Source organism: Plutella xylostella, chromosome 22, assembly GCF_932276165.1.
Source record: "Plutella xylostella chromosome 22, ilPluXylo3.1, whole genome shotgun sequence".
Classification (NCBI taxonomy): domain Eukaryota; kingdom Metazoa; phylum Arthropoda; class Insecta; order Lepidoptera; family Plutellidae; genus Plutella; species Plutella xylostella.
The window spans coordinates 52,727-76,705 of NC_064002.1; the positions used below are offsets into that span (position 1 = coordinate 52,727).

General features: G+C 42.2%; 1 protein-coding gene across 2 annotated transcripts in view; it reads right to left on the reverse strand.

Moving 5' to 3' along the window:
- Positions 1–433: 433 nt before the first annotated feature.
- The window catches only part of LOC119694926 (radial spoke head protein 3 homolog B), a 28,613-nt gene continuing 5,067 nt past the window's right edge, over positions 434–23,979 (reverse strand). The window contains exons 1-9 of one of the 2 annotated variants that reach the window (XM_048628981.1): positions 19,622–20,261; positions 17,870–17,942; positions 14,319–14,474; positions 12,793–12,921; positions 12,001–12,204; positions 11,627–11,789; positions 11,234–11,320; positions 4,766–4,891; positions 434–1,367 (exon numbers count right to left, since the gene is read on the reverse strand). In XM_048628981.1, coding sequence (XP_048484938.1) covers positions 1,351–1,367; positions 4,766–4,891; positions 11,234–11,320; positions 11,627–11,789; positions 12,001–12,204; positions 12,793–12,921; positions 14,319–14,474; positions 17,870–17,942; positions 19,622–20,202 — 1,536 coding nt within the window. In that variant the 5' untranslated portion in view covers positions 20,203–20,261 and the 3' untranslated portion in view covers positions 434–1,350. Of the gene's footprint in view, positions 1,368–4,765; positions 4,892–11,233; positions 11,321–11,626; positions 11,790–12,000; positions 12,205–12,792; positions 12,922–14,318; positions 14,475–17,869; positions 17,943–19,621; positions 20,262–23,979 lie in introns of those variants that run through there. The other variant, XM_048628982.1, reaches the window with a different exon arrangement.

Here is a 23,979-nt window from a genome sequence, read left to right on the forward strand (position 1 = left end):
GAACATGTGCACCTAACACGCTCCTCCTCGCTTTGCTCGTCGTCGCACCTATTTTTAGGTTTCGATCTCATGGGGTTTGTAATAATTATATTGGTCGTTAACTTTCGATTTTTTGATCATACAATATCGTGATTTTCGGGATGTAGGAGAAAAATACCACAATTTGTACATTTACTACGTACTTAATATATTATTTATTAAGATAACATTTCGAGAAACAAGATAATACATAGGTATAGACGAACATAAATTTGAGCAAACGAAACTTAGGTATTTAAAGATTGTGTCTAAAGAGTTTTAGACGAAACGAGCCTTATGCCACATAAGTCTTGGCAAAGTGATGGTTCGGCCAAAAAAGTTTAGACCATACGAGTTATGCGAAATGAGTTTTGGTCAATAAAGATTATGCGAGATGAGCGGAACCCCTGCCACGTAGATACATGATCTGATTACTAAATAATATATTCATGATTTGCTCAATCGTAAATTTTGTTACCTAAATAATAATTTATCTGCGTGACACACTGAATATTATAAAAATATATAAGTAGTTATTTCTAAACTTACTGTATTTTTTGCTGAAAGCTACACGGTACTCTGATAACGAAGATACCTCTATTATTCGCATGTTTTATTAATTAAGGAATAACTGTTTGTACTAAGTATTACTATGATCAGTTTATTTCGCAGTTTGGCATTTTCGGTAGGTGCCTAAAGTTCCAAATCAAGTAATTTTATTGTTCTTATTATTCCTTTCTTCGTTATAAGAGTAACACGTTGACTCCAGCTGGGACGGATTCAAATATCTAATCATAATAAGCTGCTCGTCGGTACTCGGTAGGTAAGTACTTACAGAACTTCCTACAGTAAGTACTCCGCTAGGTGTAGGTACTGGCTACAGGAGCGGGGCGATGTGGTCCAGCTGACAGCCGCCCGAGCGCCTCATAGTGCATGCGTGTGTATTTCCTCCTACGCCGACGATGGACGCAATATTTTACTGTCTGCATTACCACAAAAAAGGTTAACCCAAGTAGGACGGCGCTAAAAATCTGTTTATTGTGTTTAGGTTTTATGGTGAGACCTTGGTACCGTCTAGTCGATAAAATCACGCGTCACCCACCGAGGCGTCAGCTCTGGGCTCGGGAGGAGGTCCAGGGCTCCACGGCGCCCCGCCACCGCTGCACTAATCACAATGAAGCGTGTTCATACTGACTCATTATTTTCAACAAGTCATTTAAATGCTAGATGCTAAAATTTTCAATTGCTAAGATAAGGCAACATGTCGCTTGGTCTCTATCACTAAGGCTATATCCGTTTCTATAACCGCATCTTGCTCGTCCGTCCCCGACGTCACTCTTCTCCTTCAACTGGAAAACATAAACATACAAAAAATTAGGAATTATAATAGTCAATCAGTTTTTTTCGTGGATAGGTACTTATACTTATTGGATAGGTTGATAACAAGAGAAATGAGGTACCGGACTTTTGTTACTCTACCGAGCTATATACATAGTTCACCTTCACAGTAAGCATCGTTAATTAAGTAGGTATGTAGGTACATTTTATGGAAAAGACGACTCAAAAGTCATTAAGTAGTCAGTAGGTATACTTTGCAGACGCCCTCTACTCTAAATCTGTAAGTAAATTGCGTAATCCGGCTCACGTCGGTGGGCGGCGCGGAGTGAGCAGCCGCCGCCGCCGCCGCCGCCGCCGCCGCCGCCCGGCCGGTCGGTGCATAATCCGCACTCGCTATTTGTGCACACTATTATAAACTAACGAATTAAAATTACAAAATAACAATAAGTGGTACCACCGCCCCGCGCCGCCGCGTGTAGCGCGACGCACCCGTCTTGATACTTGCGATCTACTATATAAGGCACATGCAGGCAACAGCACTATGATTATACCTTCGAGTGTTTAAATGTGATTTCACAATAAGTTGATAATTATTTGAACTAGGTACACTAAGTGTTATTTGTAATATTTTCTACTCTATCTACATAGATAGTTCATTGGGTTTTTGCAATGGAGCCTGCGATCGTGAATAGACATACCTATCGCAGATAATTGCTGCCAGCTTAGAAGTTTGTTACTGGTAATAATTATTATTTTTATTTAATTAAATAAAAACATGCAGTTACTAAGGTACCTAGTTATGTTCAGTACCTACCTATACAACTAAATCTAAATAAGATATCATTTTTTAAGAGTCCACCCTGCAGTTAATCCGTACATTGTGATTTCATTAAGTGCTTTAAATGGAAACATTTAAGCTCTTTACATTATTATTGTATTGTTCGAGGCGACGCGCGCGCAGCTGCGTCAACAAAGCGCGCGCGCCAATACCACCCTTAATGCCACCACTAAACGGTATTTAATTGTATAAATTGATACAACAAATTGTTGCAAATTATTTCTGTAACTTTAATCGCAGTCAAATACAGTGCATTTCAAAATATGCCCTATTGATTTGTAATACAGTTGAATGTCGCGGCACAGTGGAATGTTGCAGGAAGGCCCGCTAATGTGCACTGCACTAAGGGCTGCGATAATATTTATTTTGCCAAAATGTGTACCGGGAAGTGCACTGGCCGCGGCCACTCGGGGTCCGTGCCGTGTCAGGTTACTAGTCCAGCTCAGCAATATTTGTAACTTTACTACATTGACATACGATCCAACTAAAGATGGAGCATTATTAAATGACTAGGTAAGTGCAGTGCGCGCGTTGATGTCTTCTACAGGGCGCTACGGCGGCGGCGGCGTAGCGCTACGAGCCGCCAACCTGCTACGCCGCGCCGTAGGCTCTTTTGTAGGCTGTGGTTGAATTTCCCTTCTCATTAATCATTTATGACTTCTTTATGTTATTTACATCCAAAACAAATGCTAACATTAAACGAAGCCAAAACCAAACATCCGAATGAAACACTTAATAAACAAATGGACTCCATAATCGGAAAATCCTGATCCATAGTGGAGGGATGGACTTATGCTGAGATGGTGATTACAGATTGGAGCACATCGACGAATGGCGGCGGGCACGTGGTGCGCCGCAGTATCAACAGCGGCTGATAGCATCTCGGCGTATCGCGACACTCAATTGCCATCTCATCGGCTAATGCTGCAGGGCGGCTATCGCGCCAGGATCTCTGCACGTGCGTTTACATTTTATGCAACTATTGTTTAATTACTGCTATTGTTATTAAAGCAAATATACGCAGCTTGTTAAGGCAACCTTTTGTTGGTTTGTAATTCTTTATCTGATTTAATTATTTACGCAACCCAGAAATATTCAGTTGTATTTTTATCTCACTGCTTCGTCGATAGACAACATAGCAAAATAATGATAAATGATGTGCAATAACTGCACACATGACAATGCGCGGGTGCGCGGCGGGTGCGCGCAACATGTTGCCCGGCGCCACCGAGCCCATTACGTCATACATATATTACACTTTACCTATTTTAACCAAGGATAAAACCTTCTACAATGCTCATACGCCAATCTCGAACAGCCATGCCAGCCGTGTGCAAAGGCATCATATTTATTTTAAGTAAATATACTTATAACCACTACCTATTATCGATATTGCTCTGAATTTGTCTCAGGTGATTTAGGTTAGTCCTAGCCTATTTATATAGAAACTAAAAGCTTCGTTGCTGATGGACACAATGTTAGAGGTGTTACAAAAATATTATTTAAACTCCAATGAGCCTGTTCATATCATAATAGCTTTATGAGTGTCAGCTTAATAACAATCATATGTGGGCGCACGTGCGGCGGCGCGGCGTCACGGCGCATCGCGGCATTGTGCGAGCGCGGGCGACAGCTGCGGCCGGTGCGGCCCCGACTCACCCCTAACTACACGTCATAGAGATCAAACTGCTCCGGCGCGGCATCCTTCGCGACGCTGTGACAAATAACTTGTGATTGAGCTTCATGCATGGGGCGGTGCGGTCGGTCGCAGTGTGGTGGTTAATGCGCATCGCACTGCGCTCTAATGACACATTCAGCGCCGTGGCGAATGCTGCATGCAGCCCCGGCACGTGGCGAGGTGGCGCTAATTCATTTAACAATAAAAACATTAGCTTCTCTCTCTCTCTATGTGCGCGGGCGCAGGTCGCACGTGCGTGGTGCCGTGACAAGTGTACTCGCACTTCACCACTCCACTCAATTGTATTTAAGCTTATACTTTTCAACGTGAACACTTTTATTAATTGTAGAGTTTATGGTGCTAAAACATTTTTTATAGAGTAAGTTATTATCATTATGTTTATAGATAGCCTGTTACACACTTTCCTAGTAATAATTTAACTGTTGTTTAAAATTTTACTGTATTTTCCAAATAAGTCTTTATTCTAGGATGTGAGAGCATAAATGAAAATGTGGTGGTGGCTAAGATCATAATGTGCTACTACTATAGATACAACCATGATAATGCTTCATCTAGAATCACGCCGAGAAGTTCTCGCGATATCGGTGAACCATCCACACTCACGGCATGGACGTCGACTTTGGTGCAGCTACTTTACTGTTGTGTTTAAAGCCCGAGAAGTTAGCGGGAGAAAGATTGAGAGTCATTCTTTTTCTCGCCCGTGAAATCCCTTTCTCTCGGGCCAAAAGACCGACACCGATCGGAGAATATCTGAGCGAGAGAACGAGAAGGCGAGAAACTTATAACACTCTCGCGTCTCGGGTGCTATCGGGTTTTCTCAGCGAGAGTCTGGATGAGGCATAAGAGGACTAGCTATAGTAGCTACTACTGACCTGTCATCTGCTCGGGGTCCAGCGGCGGCGGGGTCTCGGAGTCCGGCGGCGAGGCGCGCCCCGCGTCCCGCGCCCCGCAAGCCGCATACTCCGCCCCGCGCGCCGATATCACCTCCCGCACCATCTCTGTACAACAACAACATTCACATTCGCATTAGAAGCCTCTGGACGTCCTATAGGCTTATACTGAATATCATTATCCTCATTCTCAGAGCACTGCCTCTGTAAAAGCTTTAATGAAGTTTGTAATGAGGGAGCAAAATGCATGACACGATCCAGGAAAGTTATTGTAAGGAGGTAGGTCGGAGGCGAGTTGAAAGACGAACGGTTGATGCTGAACTAAACGTATATTGTATAAAAGTATGAGAGAGTATACATATGTGTTAGTAAGGGTTACATGTAGGTATTATAATATAGTTGATTTAGTCTTACTTACACACTACACCTCCCACGGAAGGGAAAAAAAAAAGAACTTTATACTATGTGTTCTTTTTTTTTTTTATTACACATACATTTATGTTTATATATTGTAGTACACATGTTATGAATATTATTAATTAAAATCTTTAGACAAGTAATATCCCTGATTAAAATATAATTATTAACTTTTATATAGTTTAGTCCTATTCTTATGTACTATTGATATTTTACCATCCTTTATTAACTCTACATTGGGCGATAAATCTCTGATTACAGTATATGGTTCCGTCCATGGGCTATCAAATTTGCTACAATTTTCTTTCTTAATTACTACTAAATCATTTGGCTTATAAACTACAGACTTACTATTTTTATCGTATACATTTTTCCTTACAGTTTTACTAAATATAAGGTTATCACGAGCTTCTTTCTGTGAAACCTGAAGCCTATATTTTAGTTCTTTAGGGTAGTCGTCACAAGTATATAATGGATCTATTGTACCATTTGACAAATTACTAGGTAAAATACATTTTTTTCCATAAACAAGCTCAAAAGGTGTAAACTTTGTTTCTGTATGAACAGAAGTGTTGTACGAAAAACACCAGAACGGCAACCAATTACTCCACGACTCGGGGTGATTGTCAGTTTGTATTCTTAAATATGCTCCTAAATTTTTATGTGAGTTCTCCAAAGCGCCAATTGATTGGTGGTGATATGCTGTTGACTGTAGCTTAGTTATGTTTAAAAGTGTACATACCTCAGCCATCGTAGAAGAGAGGAATTCCGTTCCTCTGTCTGTTGCGATTTCTGTTGGTATTCCGTAAGATAATATGAAGCTGTTAACAAAAGCCTGTGCTACCTCAGAAGTACTTTTTGTCAAAAGTGGAACTGCCTGAACAAATTTTGATAATTCGCATTGCATAGTTAAAATGTATCTATACCCTTTATGATCCTGATCTAGCGGTCCTACTACATCTAAAAATATTTTTTCCATTGCGGTGTGCGCGGTAGTTGTGATTGTCATTGGTTCTTTAACGTAAGTGGAATGTTTTTGTCTCTGACACTTATCACAACGACTTACAAAGTTATTTATGTCGCGTTCTAATCCAGGCCAATAATAGTATTTCCTAATTTTATTAAACATCCGCCTTATACCTGCGTGCCCACTGGTTGGTAATAAGTGGAAGTCGTTCAAAATAACCCGCTGGTCGTCTTTATCGTCAATCCTTTGAATTCCTTGCAGAACGAATAATCGTGGACCATTCCACTCACTTGTTTTCTTTATTTCTTTAGCCAATGTTTCTATAAATATACTACTTTCTTTATTCTTTATACAATATATTGCTTGAACAGAACATTTTTTACAAAATTCCTCAAGTTCCTTCACAAATACGGCTCGCGTGAATTGTGAATGCGAACATGGGTTTATATAAATTACTTTCTTTGACGGTACATACATTAATATATTTTGATAACTTCTTTCCGTAATTAAATTGTCTTTTATTAATTTATTTAGTTTCTCTTCATTTATAAAACTCAATTCCACAGACTCCTTCGGTTTATTATTAATTCCTATTACTCTTGGTTGGTCTGTAGAAACAGTATAGTCCGAAGGGACGTAATGAGTAGTATTTTCGTCATTATTTATAGTAAGTTTTCTCGCTTGTGCTCTAGTCATTACATTCATCACGCTTTCATTCATCTCTTTCAGCTCATTTGAAGTCAATCTTATACGGGATAGTGCATCTGCTGGTGCATTGTCCTTGCCTTTTACATATTCTACGGTGAAATTATATTCTTCCAGCTGCAAACGAAATTTAGTTAGCCTACTGCTAGGGTCTTTCATACTAAACAAATAAACAAGTGGTTTATGATCCGTAATTACTTTAAAATGTTTGCCTAAAAGATATGGTCTAAAATACTTGATGGACCAAACTATCGCGAGCAATTCCTTTTCTATTGTCGGATAATTTGTTTCAGCTTTATTAAGTCCTCTGCTTGTGTACGCTACTGGCCTACCATTTTTGTTTGACAATACTCCAGCTATGGCATAGCCAGAAGCATCTGTTTGTAATTGAAACTCATTAGCGTCTGAAAAATCAGGGTACTGTAGTACAGGTGGAGACAATAGTGCGTTCCGAAGTTTCTCAAATGAATTTTGGCATTGAGTGTCCCATATAAAAGGTTGATCTTTTCGACATAATTTATTAAGAGGGTAGGCTATTTCTGCGAAATTTGATATGAATTTTCTGTAATAATTACTAAAAGCTACGAATCTTTTTACTTCGTCTAAATTTTTGGGAATGGGATATTCAGCCATAACTTTAATTTTACTTGGGTCTGGTAAAATTCCATCTGCAGTAATAACATGTCCAAGATATAAAATTTCTCTTATTAGAAAATCGCATTTTTGTGGGTTTAATTTTAGGTTAACTTTTCTCAATCGACTAAATACATCAAATAAATTTTTATTATGGTCATCCAAACTTCGGCCAAAAACTATGAGGTCATCTAAATAGACAAAACATTTGTCAAATGCTAGGCCTGACATTGCAATATTTATCATGCGCGAAAATGCATTAGGGCTGGTTTTTAACCCCATTGGCATTCTTTTCATCTGATATTGCCCTGAACAAGTATTGGCATTATTTTCTTCATTTATTGAATTTACATTTGGTTTCGTGACTTGACACTGTGGCGTACAAAAAGCTGTATATTTCCTACTTTCTTCGGAGAGTTCCATCTGATAATACCCAGAAAATAAGTCTAGATGTGAGTAGTAAATTGCACCCGAAAGAGAGTCAAAAATTTCCGAGATGTTGGGTAAGGGGAATTTGTCATCTTTTATTCTTTCGTTAACTTTCCTATAATCAATAACTAGTCGCCATTTTATTTTACAATCACTAACATTTTTCTTCGGCACTAGTAATATCGGACTTGACCACTCACTTTGAGATGGTTCAATTATTCCGTCTTTTAACATTTCAGTGATTTGCCTGTTGATTTCAGCCTTATGGGCTTGGGGTAATCTATATGGTTTGCTAAATGCCGGTTCTACGTTAGGTTTTAATTGAATTGATTGTTGACAAATATCCGTTGCGGTCAATTTATCCCCCGACAAATGAAATATGTCAGCAAATTTCGCACATATATTTTCTATAGCTCTCTGCTCTTCTTGGTTTAGATGTCCTAGTTTAATTTGCGGCAGTAATTTTTTTACTCTATCTGCATTATTTCCACTGCTACCAAATTGAAATATGTAATAATCACTTAGCTTGTGTATTTCTGGCTCTAATGAATGTAGAGATAGTTCTGTTTCCGTTGTATTTAAAACTTGAATGGGTATTTTTCCATTAGTTGGCCTAACTATTGAACCTGCTATATAAATTCCATCGCATATCTGTTGGGTACACACCATACAATCCTCAGACATACTTGTCTTGATAAAATAAACAGATTCCGATCGCGCTGGGATTAAATAATTATAATCATGAAAGTCATGACTAACTCTTAACACCGGCATAGTGATGTTTATGTTATCCGTTCCAATTAAGGTTAACGTATTGGTGTTGTAATCTAAAATTGATCTGTACTTCTCTAAAAAGTCGCTACCTAATATTCCTGCTGTGACACATGGTATGGTGTCAAATACGAAGAACTTATGTTGAAAACAATGTCCATTTATTTCTAGTTGAATAAAAACATATCCAATAGCCTGTATTGTGCCGCCGATACCATTTATGCAAGACCGTTCCTTAATAAACTCGATGTTATGTTCCAATAAATGTTTACATTTTATAGCCGATAATGACGCACCCGTATCAATTAGCCATGCATAATCTTTTCCATTTAGGGCGAGGTTCGTAAATAGGGTACTGCTACAAGAAAATATTACTTCATTATTCTCGAAAAAACTGAATTGTTTCCGATGATTGCTCACGCTGTTCCTCCGGTGTGTTATGAGAGTCGTCACTCATCATATTGACATGATTCCCATTGTCATAGTTCCATGGCCTGCCAAAATAATTAGAGTTATTACCTGGATAGCGCTGCTGGTAGTAGGCACCTCCCCGGTGCTGCTGGTAGCCCCCGCGGCCGCGCCCTGGGCCGCGCTGCTGGCCCGGGTGTCCGCGCGGCGGGCCCATGTACCCGCGCTGCGGCGGTTGCCCACGGTTGTACCCTCTCTGGTTTGTAAATACGCGTCCTCTGTAATTCCTAGAAGGTAGGTTATTATTACTCATACCCATGATATCTCCAGAAGATGACACTTCTTCATCTTGAGCTGCTTGTATCGCATCCTGAAGTGAGCTGAAATTACGTGCAGCAATTATTGTGCTTAACCGTCGGTTCCTCAAACCGTCGGAAAATCGTTTAATTGCCATCTTTTCGTTCAACGGCCGTAATATGGCATAGTGATCTGAATTTCCGTCAGCTTGAGAAACCGTGAGATCCGCAAAAAGTTCTGTAATTTCCTTTCCGTATTCACTAACAGATAGTTCGTTTTGCCTAATATTCTGGAGTTTACACTGTATTGCCGTTGCTGATTTTTTCGGTAATAATAGACTTTTCATATCCAGTAACAAAGCTGACACACTTGTGTAATTTGACTCCATCTTAAGTTTAGCCGTTTGCGATAGTCGACTTTTAAGCACAAATTGTATCAAATTAGTTTTACATTCTTGTTTTGACAAAATAGTGTTGTAATAATCAATTCCATCAATCAATTGTTTCGTATTATTCTCCTGATCTGTCATTATGGGTAATAAGGTCAAAGCGGTTTTTAAATTAAAAGTCTCCATAATTGCAGTTTCACAACATAAACTCTTAACGTCCTCAAATAAAGACTCAAACTTCGTTGAAATATTTGTAATTAAACACAATTCCTCCTTACTTATCTGACCTAACTTGCACTCCTCGCTAAAATCGTCAATTAAAGTATTATATTCCGATAACAAAATATTGGCTTCCTCTAATTTTTTCGTTAAAATAGAACCATGCCTTCGCTTTGCCCCTATCTTTATTAAATATGTACGAATATCTTTTAGTTTATCATATACTCTGTTCAAGTTACATGCCATTAAATAAGATTTTCCAATACAAGTATTAATTAACTAACTGGTTACATATTATTAAGAATTAATAAGTATGATGAATAATTATGGGGGTGGGTAATACCTTCGTAATTAAATGTATAATAATTAACTTACATACGCAATCTGACAGTCCTTAAAAAATCTTCCTGTTTAATCACTTTCAACTTTCAATCACTATATTGCCCATATTATTATGTTCACAATTATTATTTATTTTCGTAACACTGAACTTTAACACTCAAACCGCTTCTGCTTGGCCCAACCTCCTCATCTGGAGCGCGTGAGCACGCGCGCGGCGCTCGATCTTCCCGTTGATGCAGTCGTTCACGTACTTTGCCAGAAAAAATGCTCCCAAAACTGCTAGCACGAACATCAGCCAGTACAAGTAATCGTTGGTCTTCGCAACGTGACCCATCAAATTTTCATTGTGCTGGATTATCTTGTTTGAATATCCTATTTGAGTGAGGATATCTTGACGATTTAGGTCCTCTACGGGAGGCCTCATTGTAGTTGCAGTGTTCCCCATTTATATAATTTACACAACACAATGTACGATAGTATACCACGAAGACACTATATTTTTAATGCTTCAACAATTTTTACTAGCCGACCGCATTAGGCCCGTCTCGAATGGCGAGGGTCGCCATGTAAGGAGGTAGGTCGGAGGCGAGTTGAAAGACGAACGGTTGATGCTGAACTAAACGTATATTGTATAAAAGTATGAGAGAGTATACATATGTGTTAGTAAGGGTTACATGTAGGTATTATAATATAGTTGATTTAGTCTTACTTACACACTACACTACTGTGTTGAGCTGTCGATGGTCAGACCTGATGATGTGTAATTCTGTCGCAATAATCCCTCCAGTATATTGTAGAAGGATACGATCGTGAAGGTATTGCTGATGACTTTACCGTAGGAGTTGGGAGTATAGGGTAATGTTCGGCGCGGTACCTGTGACGACGTCGCGGCTGGTGATGATGGACTGGATCTCGCGCGCCACCTCGCCCGCGAGCCACGGCAGGAACTCCTCCTCCACGCCTGCAATCACGTGTTTCATTATTTCTGTTACTAGTACTTTTACCCAAATTCGTGCAGTAGCAGAAGCAGTACGAAGGATTCATATAAATTAAAGGATCCTTTTATAGTCAGCAGTTAAGTCCACCTATAATGCCTGGCCACTGGGTGGACCTGACCACAGACTGCACCTCATGTCCATCGTCCAGTGTCTGAAATCTTTGACACTTAAGCTAGGCTAAAGTATTGGCCAGTCAGATTTCTGCAATCGCTGACTGCCAGGTTGCGCTAGTCGTGTGGTATAGTCGCGATCGAGTGCCGTTGTGGTACCTCTGTGCGCGGCGTCCACGAGGAAGCCCTGGTCGCGCAGGCCGGCGAGCGCGGCGGGCAGCAGCTCGGCCACGCTGCCCTGCACCAGCTGCAGCGCCGCCGCCCGCGCGCGCGCCTCCCGCGCCGCCGCCCCCGCCGCGCGCGCCTCCGCCACGCGCGCCTCCTGCACAACACACCATCATTAGCGTACAAACTGCATCATTCACCTCTGCTAAAAAGTTTACGTTTCAGAGTGTGTTTGAAGTCTCATAATTATCTACCTGTAACCCGTAATAATCTAATGCTGTACATAGGCCTCTACCACGTAGGAGCTCCACAACTTCCTCATCCAGCTATTGTCAGGCACACGGCAGGTGCAGCAGGCAGGTGCGTACCTTCTCCTGGTGCAAGCGCGCGTCCTGGCGCGCCAGGCGCGTCCGCTCGGCGCGCTCCGCGTCCCGCAGCTCGCGGAAGCGGCGCCGCTGCTGCTGCAGCGCGGCCAGCTCCTCCTCGCGCGCCGCCTCGCCCAGCGCCGCCGCCAGCGTGCCGCCCACCAGCGACTCCAGGATAGGCGCCACTTCCACGTCGAAGTCGAACAACTAGAGAGACGAAACCACGGAGATTTAGAAGTATATAATATTAAAGATCATCTTTTGGAAATACCTACGTCGTTTATTTTATATACATAGCTGTGATTTTTTTCTTGTTCAGATTTTTTTCATTTAAAGCATTTGTTCTACAGATATAAAAGCTACAACAAATGTGAATCATCACTAGCGGCCTTCTCGCATATCACAGAATTCAATCACTTTAAAGCCTCTTTCGCAAGTCATCACTTGCTGATATTACTGGCACATCAGTACACTTAGGTGATATTATCAAGTCTCATACCATAAGATATATAGAACATGTATACATATACTTTTGTGCCTTGTCTAAACTCAACTTTATAAACAATCCATGATATCATTGAGGGTGTCTTAGAGTGCCCAGAGACGGGCCGCATCGCCGGGCCTGCGTGCTGTGACGTCACGAGGATGCATGAAGTCACACACACAACACCATGCAGTTGAATAGGCGACGCGGGCGGGTGTTGATGCGACTTCATGCGGCTGTTGTGGTGCGGTTCGTCATCATTATAAATTGATATAATAAAACAAAATAATTAGTAGCGGTGCAGTACGTACGTCCCCGGGGTAGATCTGCGTGGCGGCGTCCTCCCCCGTCTTGGCGGGCACGTGCAGCGGGGAGGGGGGGCGGTCCAGGAACAGGTCCGTCTGCACGCCCACCGACATCTCCACGCCCTTGTCGAACAGCTGCAACACACACACACACACATACAGTGGCAGTTTTTTTCAGGATACTCCATAATAACGTCATTTACATCTAAACGAAGTGTTGAAAAATATATAGAAATGTTCATTCATACGTTAGGGAGATATAAGTACCTACGGACGGTGTACATTATAAAATATCATCAACCAATAACCGGAAACTGCTAAATGTATCGCCAAAAGATATGGCTAAAGTTGTCCGTGCAGCTACGTATGTGTGCCTACCTATGTGTGTTAACATTTCAGTTGTGTTTTCTATTTCCGCGAAATCAGTCATCGTTCGAATGTAATACTCCCACAGTATTGTGGGTGTCACAATCTCCGGAAAAACGCATATGTTTCTGTGAACTGGAGGTCATCAGCAGCTCGAGCAGGCCTCACGCAATATCGGGACTCAAGGTCACGGGTCGCGCTACTGGTGTCAACCCTTAATGACTTTATACTATTCTATAGCTGTGAGGGAAATTATTTCTATTGATGATTGTGTTCAGTCGAATGACCCATCACAAATACAAAATTATCGATAGAATTTTGTATTTGTGATGGGTCTTTTACAAAATTAATTATAGGTTCTTCTTAGCGTGTCGAAAGGATTAGTTGTTAGATAAAAAATAACTATACATAGGTAAAATTTTCGTCAGAGGTCAAATAGGTAACACAAAATAATTAAACCCATTTACATAACATAATCATTCAATTTGTTATAAGTATTTCGTATGAAAAGATTTTATCATCGACACGCAAAGATTTTTTATAACACTTTCACGAACTACCTAAATCGTGGAGATTACTTATATTTCTAAGCTGTTATTGAACCGAACATAAATACTCAAGGTCAATGTGAGTGTGAAGAACACTCGATTCTATTTTAAAGGTGGTAAAACAGAATCGAAACGAAAGAAGCTGATGTAAATGATTGGCTCGCGTGTGCCCCTCCATTAGCTGAGTCAAGGAATCTGCCACCGCCGCCGCCGGTCGGGGCTTCATTAGCTTTTTCCTGGCTTTCTTTTCGGCACTGCCCGGCTGCTTTCATACCGTGTGTAGGACGCCGATCGTCGATAGCAAGCTTCGTAGCCTTTCGTAGCATAAGATTGTAGCCGTAGCGCTACGAGGCTACGACGTCGCTACGAAGGTTAATTCGTAGCCAATTCAAAAATTCTAGCACCAAGAATAAGATGTTCATCTATGTTGAAGTAAATTAGATTACCTAGTTAGCCTAGTCATAGTCACCGATTAATATTAGATATATTTGTTCATACTGTAGTAAGGTGTAAGTATTTGTATCTGGTGGATGGGTTGCACAGGCACATGGGTAGAACATCCTTTTGTCTCTCATACTATGTTCACAAACAACTAGTGATAAGGCATATAAGACTCACCTCCTCGAGGTAGTAGTCGGTCTGTATGGGGTGGTGGCGGCGGCCGGGCGCGGGCGGCGGCGTGCCGGGGCGCAGGCGGGCCGCGGCCGCGCGCCGCGCCAGCGCCCGCCGCCGCGACGCCTGCGCGCGCGCCGCCGCCGTCGCCGCCCCGTCACCCTGGTGGAAGGGAAAACAGTTGTGTTACTAATGCGAAATTAGAAAACGGTGGAATAAAGGCTAACGACAGAAGCACGAACCTGCTAAGATGCCTTGTTGTCAACACACATAAATCACGATACGCGATAAATACGGCGATGTTATAATGGTGGCATATTAAAAAAGTTTACTACATCGATAAAGATGCCTTACATCAGGGACAAAAGGGCAATTCTCTTGTTTTAGCGTACGCTTAATGCCCGACTCCGCGTTATTCTATGGTCATCGTTACCTGTACCTATTCTGAAACTTCGTATTTCATGAAACCAGAGTAGCCCTGTTGCGTGATTGCGTGAGCGCCCCTCACTGTGCACACGGGGCCGGGGGGCGCGTTTGAAAACATACGTTTCATAATATTCAGAAATTGCATTACAAAGCGGCCAGATAACGAGGTTGACTTTTGAATTGGTCCGTCATCTTCCCATCCTACATCATCAAAATGAAGTGATTTACATTGAGTATGAATGGTCTGGAGACGAAATAGGCAGACGTTCCCCTCTGGCGGGGTGGTAGGCCAGAAAGGCCCACCGATTTATAAAAACTAGTTGCAGTCTCAATTTTCACTAGACTCAATCTAGTTGGCAAAGCGTTCGTTTCATAGAAAATGATTTGTTTACATACTAAAATGACAGCTTCAATTCATAGAATATCTGGATTCCCGATTTGATCACAGATTTGGTCATGGTTTATTGTTATTAGCTGTTTCCTAGCAACCAATGTCAAAAAAATGCAATAGTGATGTACCGGCGGCATGTAGATATGTATTAATCGACAAAAAAGGTCATAGTTGGGAAGCGTCCGTAGTCGAATTTGCTTCAGTAATCGTAACTGATCACTGAGGTTAAGCAACAACTGACACGGTCAGCCATTGGTAGGTACAGCATGAGTTACCGATTTCAAATGGTTCTTTTCTGGACGCTTCCGTGCTTCGGACGGGACGGCCGTGGGTCCCGGTTGCTGCTTCTGCTTCGGCAGCAGTCGTTAAGCCTAGTCAGAGGCCGCCCGAAGGGGCGGCTTGAAAACATCTGACATCTCGACAACTTCAGTGCATTGTACTCATTCAAAAACTTTATTAATCATTCCTAATTAAATTTAACTATACCTAATTAATTTGAAATTAGTATTTCTAACCCATGTTCTCGAATTCATCGATAACACTTATCGATAATTGTTACATCCATTGGCAAGAAAAATGAAGACACTGAGTTCATTATTAAATGTCACTTCACGTAACCCTTATTGCTGGGAATTAAAACTCATAATGGTATGTCCCATGAGACATAATCATGGTAAACGGTAAAATTTCCCCCCGCAAAAATTGGCAGACTTTTTTGTATCAAGAAAGATCGCTATGACGCTTCCAGAGGGTACACCCGAGTCCGCGTTGTTCTATGAGTGATTTATAAATAAGGTCCCGTTTAATTAATGGTTGGATACATCGTAGATGTCACGTCTGAAGTAAGCCAAAGCAAATAAGTGTCACGTAAAGGAAATAGTAAATAATGTTACCGTCACTAATTTCCGCTTTACAATACAGTTTAATGTCACTGCATTATGTTGTGTTGTTGCCGGTGGCGCTACGCTAATGTACCGTCGAAACGTTCCATTACAGCGTGCATAATGAGCAGCATCGGTCGCCAATGTAGTCCTTGATGCCGTGGGAACAGAGTTCATTGTTGCCACACACATATTTTTATTAAAAAGGAAAAAATATTTGTTTAGCATTTTAGGACAAATTGTTATTAATTCCGTATGTGAATTAAGTATTCGAGTGTTATTAGTAATTATTATCGATTTCCCTGTTCTACTTAGAACTATAGGCATGAAAATTGGCTTTACTTAGCCCATTGTAAGGTGGTAGAGTATGATTGGTATACATAGATATCTTTTACAGTCCGTAGCTATGTTTTGTGTTACAGAGACGGTCCATCTCCAATATTGTCTACACTTATACGTTTTACTTGTGTTGAGGAGGTAATTCAGACAATACAATTAAGTTACGATTGGAGAGGTTCTTTTATAAACCCTTTACTTCTTTTAACTTTATTTATGTGTCTTACATAGTTGTGATTCAGGTAGCGTGTCTATCGTCTGTCTGAGATCAGGATCACCTGTCCCTGCTGGCGTGTGTGACACCGCGGCCGCGGTGACGTGTCACGTGTGTGATCGATGCCCCACTGACTGACTGGCGCTGTCTGCGGCCCCCATCGATTACACCATTATACCCTCGCGGCGACCACGCGACTATTAGTCCTTCCGCTAAATAAACCACTTCAGAGCTAATAAGGTCCGGCATTCCGCAGTGCCTTGACCCGACTTTTGGATAGGAAATGACCCAATTCAACTGGCCGTGTGGGATTGTGACTGCTGTGAGCCGACGTCAGTACGACGGCCGGCAATCGAAATGAATTTCAAATTACAAAGTTGCTGTGAGTGTAGTTTCCTGCAACAGTAATGAGGACGAGGCTGAAGTGGAGCAGCTCGTGCCGCGAGCGACTCGTATTGGAAACGTCTGACGTTTATAATGTTTGCTTTTCAAAATAAATATTTTCCCTTACCAGCGCCGCCGCCGTCACGCCATTACTACTAGATAAGGAAGGTGAGGTATAGAGTTTTGGTACCAAATGACTCTTATGCTACAAGTATTAAGACTGGACAGTCCAGCTGACTCAGCTGCAGTTAGGACACTAAATTGCCTTTCTTTTCATGACTACAGCACAAGGGAATGAAAAATTCATATTAATTGTACTTTGTCACTTCAACGAGTCTGACAGAGGCATTGTGTCATTCAATGCTTGTTGGCAGTTAAATGGAGAATTTTAAATTGAAAGAAACATTATTTATATATAAATTATTAGATTATAATCATAAAAAAATATGTTTTTTCATAATAAAGCCGGAAAAAATAAAGCCGAAAACGGGCCACCACCGTAAATAATTCTTGTAATTTTGAATATCGCTACAGTTATGCCTTGATATTTCTAGGTGATGATATTGAAAGTTCTCAAGGGTGGGGGATGAGCTTAGGGTCTAACTAAACAAAGGAAAGGGGGGGGGGGGGGGGAAGAACCCTTTTCTATTTTTGCTCACATCATCTTCCAGGGGAATGCAATCACTGATCGTGGACTGCGTGTTACTATACAGGATATTCCTAGGTTCACATCTGAAAAGAGGTCACACAAATCGTGAACTAGCACCATAAATTGATTTAGTGAAGTTCACAGAATAAAAGCTGTTCCGGAGGACCAGTGGATTGCCTCTATTCGGATGTGCACCAAAGAAAGTGTTCTCTATGTACTAGTGGTGACACTATGGGGCACTATGGGGGCACGGAGGGGCACTGCGGGGGCACTCACCGCGGCGTGCGGGTGCGCGGCGACGGTGCTGCCGCGCGCCACGCGCCGCTCGTGCATCACGTTCGCGTAGCCGCTGCAACAACACACACTAGTATTAGGTACAATCCTCTCATTTCATCCTCGCTTCAAAAGGGTCGGGAGTCGTCCCAAGAACGCATACTCATGGTCATACTGACGGTCAGGTATAGGACCGCAACAAAAGTAGTGCGTTTAGAAAAAAAAGACTATTATTACAAAAAAGGAACAAGTGTTGTGGCCTCCTGCTGCCCATGTCCAGCGGAGGACGATTACGAGCTGATGATGGATTTCACGGATGGACTTTTGGATTAGGGTAGGTAACTGGGATCAAATTAATTAATAAATTTAATTAATTTGAAATCATAAAAAAACTTGGACTGTTTAGGAGACAAATAATAGATTCAGGTTTCTACCTGGCGCTGAAATGATAACTGATAAAATGTATGTAAGTACTTAATTAATTCTGGCATAGTTGACCTTTGCTATTTCCTCTGAGGAAGCGCAATGTATCATGTCGCTATTTCCTGCTGGCCACGTACCCACCTGCAACTGTCGCGGCTGCCGGCGTGTCCGCTGCGGAGCTAAATACAACTTGATTGATAACTAGCCAGTTCACATTTCCAGATGTTCATGTCGTTCAAATTTCTCATAACTACAGCTTATTAACTTTGCTTTTATAAATAGAAACCGCCATAGGAAATAACAACTGTGCGAGCAAAGCAATCACCATCAGTTAGGCATAATGGATTTAAAGACACCCCCTTATTCATAGAAAAGTTATAGGATGTTTTAGCTATTGAACTTTTTTGTCCCTCTCTAACTCAGAACAAATTATTGTTCTTTGACAGAGAGGGACCAAACAGTTTAATAGATAAACATCCTATAACTTTTTTTATAAATAAGGGGGATACAGTCTGTATGGAATATACCTAATATAATGTACAAACAAAATAACGTAATAACTTGAACGTTTACATTTACAATCTTTGGTGATACCTACACAGTAGGTGATCTATAAAGCTGCGTACGGACAGTGCGTACATTGGTACGCGTTGTCGGATATGTCCTGGAAAATGAAACGACTGATAGCGGTTCCCCCTGGATGTACGCGTAGCTTCTAGTACGGACATGGCGTTCCAGGACACGCAGCTTAATATTCTTCTTGCCCAGGGAGTGCAACGTATCTACCTATGTGGGTCATCGTATGCATTTTGAATATTAGTCGTGCAAAGGTTAAGGTAAAGTTGATACGATACTCAAATAAATAATTATTCTGTCAAATATTACGTATTGGTTTTCCTGTGAAAGAGTAACAGAAACATTCTCTCAATCATCGATACTTAAAGTTTCATGTTATAATATTAGTAGGATTAAAGACAGAAATTAATACGGAGCTAAGCTACACGGACCGCCGGCGGTGGTTCGCTGTACTCACGACCAACACGTGGATTCGAATCCCATGAAATTGCTCTGAGTGTTTGAGTTTAACATTCAATTTAAATAATTTAATTTTCGCCTGCTTCTTAATCAATAGATGTGGCATGATTATTATTAAAGTCAATACGTTGAATAACCTACTCGAGTAGATAACGGCTGCCGATATGATTCAGTATCAGTTCGGAGTGAGATACGCGACTCTGCGGCTATAGTATACAAGGCAGGCGTGAATCATCAAGTACTGACATCCGGTGATAGAAAACCAGTGGAAGGCAGATACAAGAATAAGGGACCTACTCGTCCGTGAGCTGGTCGCGCTCGGGCCTCATGCCGGCCACCGCCGCCGCCAGCGCGCGCACCCCCGCCAGCACGGCGCGCGCGCGGGGGACCGCCGGGGCCGCGGGGGCTGCGGGGGGCGCGGGGGCGGGGGCCACAGGGGCCGCGGGGGGCAGCGAGCGCCGTGCGCGGGACGCCAGCGCCTGCGGCCGGCTCGAGTACGAGTACAGGGGACGCGGCGCATCTGCGGGGTACAGGGACTCCAGCCCCAGCAGCGTCGCGTACTGCGGCGGCGGCGGCAGGAAGCGGCCCGTCTTCACCGTGGTCACGAAGCGCGGCTTGTCGGCGTCCTGCACGGGTGCGGGAGGCGCGGGGGCCGCGGGGGGCGCGCGGCGCGGGGACGGCTCCATGCGGGCCTCGCGCTTCAGCCGCCGCAGCTTGAAGTCGAGCGCGCGGGAGAAGTTGGGGTCGAGCATGGAGTGCGGCGGCGCGGGGCGCGGCGCGGGGCGCGGGGCGGGGCGCGGCACGGGGCGCACGGCCAGCACGGGCACGACCCCGCCACCCGGCTCCAGCACAGTGAAGGCGCCGCGCTCGGGCGGCATGGCTCTGCGGCGCCGCGCCGGACACTGCCCGCGGTCAGCCCGCGCCGGCCACACCGCCCGCTAGCGCACGCGTAGTCACCGACTCACGATAAAAACCGTAAACAAACCCTCAACTACTTAATATGCTCTGAAGTTACAGGGGCCGACTTAATTAGACTCAAGATCGCAAACTTATTTTAAAAAGACGGTTTGATTGATATTTGTCTACAAGAACCACAAGACTCTTGTGCCAAGTGTTTGGTATTACAATAACGACAAATCACAGCGTACCTACTTAACCCCGGAACTAAAGTATTTAATTTATTTATTGATACAGCCATGTCCTAAATCGGGCACGTCTTGTAGTGAGAGCCGGCAGGTGACCGCGTGACGTCACGTGATGGACAACGGCTCTAACCTAGTATAATTAAGTACTGGTAGTTGCCGCTGCCACTCTTGACCCCGACCTGGCACAAACAATCATTATTTTGTGCTAAATAGACAATCACCATAACACTATTTTAGTAGCATTTTCATGCAGCAATACCTAATTGTATTCAAATTAAATAAATAAAAATATTATATATGATTATACTAAGTACACTATGGATAATTAGCGATAAGTATGTGTCGACCTTGACGGTCAAGCGGTTATAGGAACGGAAGTGCGTCAGCCGAGACTGTATAATTTTATAATCTTTGCTACGAAATCGCCACGCGTTTTAAGTGGCGAGCTACGCCGCCCGTGGCAACTAATCTAAAACACTGACTATTATACCATGTAATAAGGTGGTTCATACTCGTATTATTGCGTATTAACGTAGCCAAATCTATTTTCATACGATGAGTGTTCAAAATAACACTAACCTATTATTCACCATTTCTTTGGCACGGTGATATACGTCCAGTTTACCCTCGACACCCCTAGACGTATTTCATTTGCTTTTATTAAAACAGGGTTAATATATTCAAGCAGCTTTAAGAAATAAATTATACCCTAAAAACTAAACATAAGACACAGTTCTGCAATTCAAGGTAAACGAAATTCAAGTAAAACAAGATTTTAAATCACGATAGGTGTGTTTTCTTTAAAGTTGAAATTTAGTTTGAACAAAGAGAGCGAGGTCCGAGACTGTAGACGTGACGTGACCTTCACGTGTTCAATGTTCTCACTACACCAGTACCCGTATCATGAAAATTCGAACTAACGAATAGAATCGAATGCGAGTGCGACTATTGTCAACTTGACAGCACTTTCGAACACTTTTTACCTTTCGAATGAGTTTCGAAAAGAATGACCACAGAGTACATGATATTATTCTGACAATGACCTATGGAATGATAGCTGTCAAACTTTCGCAAATCTGTACACCGCAATACACCGCCATTTTGTTGTTGACAGGTTGACAGCACTTTCGAATAGACTATCGAATAGAATATGCTGCGGTTTTTCATGATACGGGTACAGGCATCCCTAAACATCATACATCATCCCAAGAAACTGATAAAAGTTATTGAGACATTGTGAAACAGGCACACAATTAATTAACTTTATTTAAGTGATTTATGTAATACATGTACACAAGAAACAATATTAGTTCACACAAGAAAGGCAATGCACGGGCGCGCCAGGCAGCAACACAAATTACACGTTGGGGCTGAAAGTGGTGTAATTAACGCCGTGCTCAGTAAATATGAAAGGGTTTTTCATCGCTGCAGTGGCGCAGTCAATGGCCTACTGGTGATACGGTCAGCTTCGTAAGTAGCTGGGTAGGTATTTACTTTTGTACCTTGTCAAATAACAAACCATCAATGTTTGACTGAATGGTCAGTTTGTGTGTTATGAATTAGACCAATCCAATTACCTTCGTTATTTTTGCATGGTAGGAGCTTCTCACTCAAGTCTCACTCATTATATTCGAGTAATGTCCTTCAGCCGACTACCTACTAGTGAAGTGTAAGCTCATTGGAGTGTTTACTTCACTCACACGCGTTTATTCATGTTAACACGTTACGATAAACTTATCTACATACATTATTTATAATACGGTTCTGATTGAGATCGAGTAGGTCACAAAGTCATATTATCTGATATCTTTAATGAAAATGTACAGTAGGATAATTACTTTTGATTTATCAGGTAATGTTTTGTATTCCGGAGTGGAGACTAGAGACCAGGCAAACATTATGTAGGACGCCCTCCGGATAGATGGGGTGTCGACTTGCTAAAGGTGGCTGGTAATGATTGGATGCGGAAAGCTATAGATCGCATCCACTGGCGTGCTTTGGGAGAAGCCTACGTCTGGCTGTGGACTTACTACAGGCTGATGAATAAGGATGAAGAAGATACAAATGAGGAATAATAGTGAACTATGAATAAACCACAATGATGATCACGTGAATTTCAGTCAGAAAGTTTACATATACTGGTAGTGTAATTATCCTTGTATGTAGTAGTTTTTCGGTTCCAGAAGTCATTTTCTACAGCTCGTCAACTGTGCGCTTACACACACTCACACAAACACACACATACAGTACAGGGTCGCAGAAAGTGTGCCTCTCCAGTAACAGTGAGGAACTAGGACTTGGCCACTTTTACATATATTATGTTGATGTTCACATCCGGCCGCGGTTCGATAACAAAACTGTAATAGAAAAGCCTCCCCATACAACCTAAATAGTACTTCCAAAAGCGAGTATACGATTAGAAGGCATGTTGTAACGTAATGGTTGAAAAAAAAACGACACAAACTTTATCACGACCTTTTTCAACAAATCTCATTAACTTAGTTTATTACCGCCTGCATCACCAACAAACACATTAACACGCAAGTTTTTATACCTGCATGATGTTAAAGAACAACATAAATAAATAATATGGGATACTATTACTGACTTAAAACATAATATGTAAAATAATATGACTTAGCATATCTCGATATGTTTAGAGAATTGCGTTACAGTTGACGATTTAAACAATAGGTTTGTGGAAACTGTCCGAGAGGTAGGATCGAAATATTTTTCGTCCCGAACCAACCGAGGACCTCAAAAACTCTCAGATGGGAGAGTCTCTGAGTCTCATAAGAGAACGGAGAGAAATGAGGTTGCAGTCTTCAGTTGATATGGTCGAATACAGACGTCTAAACAGACAGATCGCCAAAGCAAGACGTTGCGATATGAGACGCTACAATTGCAAGCGCATTCAAGACGCAATAGAGCAAAACAAGGGCTCCAAAGTCTTTGCTAGAGATCGATCTGTTCGGCAGACTCTGTTGACCCAACTGAAGACCGACACTGGCAACACCGTTTCATCAGTGCCCGAAATTCTGGGAGAAATTGAGAGATTCTACGGACAGTTATACACCACAACACAAAACCCTATTACCAGCGGTGCTCACGACAGCCGAGCGCCACTCACCCGACACTATACCGAAGATATTCCGGACGTCAGTCTAGACGAGATTAGTATAGCTCTCAAACAGCTAAAAAACAACAAAGCTCCGGGAGATGATGGAATAACGACAGAACTTCTGAAAGCCGGCGGTAGACCGATTTTAATAGCACTTCGGAGGCTGTTTAATTCCGTCATACTCGAAGGCACAAGCCCGGAGGCATGGAGCAGAAGTGTAGTGACTTTGTTCTTCAAGAAAGGCAACAAAGCCCTATTGAAGAATTATAGACCCATTGCACTTCTGAGCCATGTGTACAAGCTGTTTTCGAGAGTTATTACGAATCGTCTCGAGCAAAGACTCGACGACTTCCAGCCACCCGAACAAGCCGGGTTCCGAAAAGGCTATA